This window comes from Acinonyx jubatus, chromosome C1, assembly GCF_027475565.1.
Source record: "Acinonyx jubatus isolate Ajub_Pintada_27869175 chromosome C1, VMU_Ajub_asm_v1.0, whole genome shotgun sequence".
NCBI lineage: Eukaryota > Metazoa > Chordata > Mammalia > Carnivora > Felidae > Acinonyx > Acinonyx jubatus.
In genome coordinates this window covers 162,942,151-162,946,438 of record NC_069381.1, presented here as the reverse complement: position 1 = coordinate 162,946,438, position 4,288 = coordinate 162,942,151, and the positions used below count along the sequence as shown (strand labels likewise).

Below are 4,288 nucleotides of genomic sequence, written 5' to 3'. Positions count from 1 at the left end.
TCCAATTTTTATCAGTTCAGTGATATCCCAAACATCATTAAAGCCTGACAAGTACAGGCTGGATGGATCTCTCTCTCTCTCTCTCTCTCTCTCTCTCTCTCTCCCCCCTCTATCACACATACACAAGCACACACAAACTAAGTAGGTTTGGAGAGTTAGAAGAGAATACTTTTGGTCGTGCTTTTATTCCCACTCCACCTTGGAAAAGACTAGGTCATGGATTTTTCCATTGTCTCCATCTGGTAGTGAAATTTGGAGTAAGGCAAGGTGTAGGGCCAGGTTTAAACGCCAATATGTGCTTAATAATGTTTGTCGTCGTGTAAAAGGGGGAGTAGCGTAAGAGGGAGACACCTGGAACTAAAGGCAATCCTCCCCAGTACCAGATAAGATCCACAGCACTCTTTCCTTCTGTGGACCTCTGGAAATAACAAAATAAGGACTCCTGGTCGCTGCAGTATTTTGTTCTTATTATGTCCTCAATGAGGCCTGAAAACTGAACCTTCTCTATTTGGAGAATGCCAAGTTGACATTCCGCCTTTTCAGTTCCCGTTTCTTTCACTAAAACAACGTGCAACGAAACTACTGATATACACCACATAGTCTATAAAGGCTCAAAAACGCAAGGGACTTCAGCCTTTAACCTTCCTCTCCGCGCCAGAGACCTAAGTGACAGAACAGGGAGCCAGTAATCCTGCTGTCTGTAAAAAGAAAAGGTCCCTGAACTCTCACCTTCTGACGACCGCAGATCCTTCCGGCAGAGACTACGCCTCCCAGCATGCAGAGCAGCAGCGTCCTGGGCAGCTGCGCGATTGGCCGGTGCATGCTGGGAAGTGAAGTTTCGGTCACTGAATAACCGGAGGAATTTCCTCTTTGCTAACGCCGCTCACACTCTGGAGTCTTCGGGGACGAATCCATATATGAGACCCTCACATTAGTGATTCCTTTCCAACCCTAGTCTGGTCTACCCCCAGCAAAGTAACTTTGGGAGCACGCAAACCAACAAATATAAACCCGGAATAATCTTTGGGTCTTCCGTTTCCGGTGGGCTTGTTGCCATGGTAACCAGCACGCACCACCAGCTTGGCGGTTATGGCCGGGCTGAGCGGCGCGCAGATCCCCGATGGGGAGTTCACTGCCGTCGTGTACCGGCTCATCCGGGATTCGCGCTACGCCGAGGCCGTGCAGCTGCTGGGCGGCGAGCTCCAGCGGAGCCCGAGGAGCCGCGCCGGCCTGTCGCTGCTGGGCTACTGCTACTACCGCCTGCAGGAGTTCACGCTGGCGGCCGAGTGCTATGAGCAGCTGGGCCAGCTGCACCCGGAACTGGAGCAGTACCGCCTGTACCAGGCCCAGGCCCTGTACAAGGCCTGCCTTTATCCAGAGGCCACCCGGGTCGCCTTCCTCCTCCTGGACAACCCCGCCTACCACAACCGCGTCCTCCGCCTGCAAGCCGCGATCAAGTACAGCGAGGGCGACCTGCCCGGGGCCAAGAGCCTGGTGGAGCAGCTACTGGGCGGGGAAGGGGGAGAGGACAGTGGGGGCGAGAACGAGCCCGATGGTCAGGTCAACCTGGGGTGTTTGCTCTACAAGGAGGGACAGTATGAGGCCGCGTGTTCCAAGTTCTTTGCGGCCCTCCAGGCTTCGGGCTACCGGCCTGACCTTTCCTACAACCTGGCTTTGGCCTATTACAGTAGCCGGCACTATGCCTCGGCTCTAAAGCATATCGCCGACATTATTGAGCGTGGCATCCGCCAGCACCCGGAGCTAGGTGTGGGCATGACCACTGAGGGCATCGATGTTCGAAGTGTTGGCAACACCTTAGTCCTTCACCAGACTGCCCTGGTGGAAGCCTTCAACCTCAAAGCAGCCATAGAATACCAACTGAGAAACTATGAGGCGGCCCAGGAAGCCCTCACTGACATGCCACCTAGGGCAGAAGAAGAGTTAGACCCCGTGACCCTGCACAACCAGGCGCTAATGAACATGGATGCCAGGCCTACAGAAGGGTTTGAAAAGCTACAGTTTTTGCTCCAACAGAACCCCTTTCCCCCGGAGACCTTTGGCAACCTGCTGCTGCTCTACTGTAAGTATGAGTATTTCGACCTGGCAGCAGATGTCCTGGCCGAGAATGCCCACTTGACTTACAAGTTCCTCACACCCTATCTCTACGACTTCTTGGATGCCTTGATCACCTGCCAGACAGCCCCTGAAGAGGCTTTCATTAAGCTTGATGGGCTAGCAGGGATGCTGACTGAACAGCTCCGGAGACTCACCAAACAAGTACAGGAAGCAAGACACCATAGAGACGACGAAGCTGTCAAAAAGGCAGTGAATGAATATGATGACACTCTGGAGAAGTACATTCCTGTGTTGATGGCCCAGGCCAAAATCTACTGGAACCTTGAGAATTATCCAATGGTGGAAAAGATCTTCCGCAAATCTGTGGAATTCTGTAATGACCATGATGTGTGGAAGTTGAACGTGGCTCATGTCCTGTTCATGCAGGAAAACAAATACAAAGAAGCTATAGGTTTCTATGAACCCATAGTCAAGAAGCATTATGACCACATCCTGAATGTCAGTGCTGTTGTGCTGGCTAACCTGTGTGTTTCATATATTATGACCAGTCAGAATGAAGAAGCTGAGGAGTTGATGAGGAAGATTGAAAAGGAGGAAGAGCAGCTGTCCTATGATGACCCCGATAAGAAAATCTACCACCTCTGCATTGTGAATTTGGTGATAGGCACACTTTATTGTGCCAAAGGAAATTATGACTTTGGTATTTCTCGGGTGATCAAAAGCCTGGAGCCTTATCATAAGAAACTGGGAACTGATACCTGGTATTATGCTAAAAGATGCTTCCTGTCCTTATTAGAAAACATGTCGAAACACACGATCGTGCTTCGTGACAGTGTTATTCAAGAATGTGTCCAGTTTCTAGAACAATGTGAACTTTATGGCAGGAACATACCTGCCGTGATTGAACAACCTCTGGAAGAAGAAAGAATGCATACTGGAAAGAATACAGTCACATATGAATCCAGACAGCTAAAAGCTTTGATTTATGAGATTATAGGGTGGAATATATAGAGATGCCTGATAATGTCTTTTATCATAATAGCTTTATATATCTATATTTGGTATTATTTTATCTATATTTAGCCATTGGCGGGGCACCTGGGTGGCTCAGTTGGTTAAGTGTCCGGCTTCAGCTCAGGTCATGATCTCGAGGTTCCAGAGTTCAAGCCCTGCATTGGGCTCTGTGCTGACAGCTTGGAGCCTGGAGCCTGCTTTGGATTCTGTGTCTCCCTCTCTCTCTGCCCCTCCCCTGCTCATGCTCTGTTTCTCTCTCAAAAATAAAAAACAGTAATAAAAAAAATAAATACATGTAGCCATTGGCATTTTTACATTTGTCATATGTTAAACTTTGTACATTTGCAAATCATAAACCTTATTTTTAAAATCGTCACAAATACTGAAAATTTGAAACCTAGAAAGATACGAAAAATTCAAAGCTGAATTGGGACTCTCTGTTTATTAGAACTTGTAGTGCCTATGTTCCCTCTCCTTTGTTATCACTTGTGCTTGGTTGTATTTGGAGAGTCCCTTGCACACGGATTACAATTTACAGGGACTTGGCACTATCAAGTCCAGAACAGAGTAGTTAACATATAGGATTTCTAGGCATTTAAGAGGTTTAGAGATTGTGCTCTATTCTCACTATTTATTTGGAATGCACACATTTTGCATAGAGTGTAAGATGTTTTAGCAGGGTTTTTCTACATAGAGGTAACACTTAATGTAACCCCAAATTCCTTAGGTGGTAAATGTTTGGGTTCCTTGTTTTGTTTTTTTAAAATGCAAGATTCAGTGGGCAGTCTTGTGCCCTTAACAAAATTATGGTGCTATGGTATAAAGGCAATAAACAATTGTTTAAGAAACAACTTTATGTAGTTTTCTTTTGTTCCAATTGTTAATAATTTGTACATATGAACAAGATGTACTGTTACTATTTTTCGTAACTCTGCTCTCATTTATCTCCAAATAGCAACTAATAGCAGAGGTAACCTGAGAACTTAGTTCTTAATTCCTACTTTTGTGTTTGCCACTTAGGATAGGTTAATGCTGGAGTTATTTCTGTGTTGTCACCGCTCTGTTATGGAAAAATCTACCTTATTCCCATGACGCCACCAAACTTCTACCTCTATTACAGATGAAAAGTTCTGAAACCTTCTCTGGTAGATTCAGAATGCTGGTTTCACACCTGCGACATTCCCAATTAGAACTCTGC

General features: G+C 46.7%; 1 protein-coding gene across 1 annotated transcript; it reads left to right on the top strand.

Annotated features, from left to right (window-relative positions):
- The first annotated feature begins 884 nt into the window (after positions 1 to 884).
- Positions 885 to 3,949, top strand: IFT70B (intraflagellar transport 70B). The gene has a single exon (XM_027055430.2). The coding sequence runs from the start codon at positions 1,090 to 1,092 to the stop codon at positions 3,085 to 3,087; it is 1,998 nt and encodes a 665-aa protein (XP_026911231.1). The 5' UTR covers positions 885 to 1,089; the 3' UTR covers positions 3,088 to 3,949.
- Positions 3,950 to 4,288: the final 339 nt, after the last annotated feature.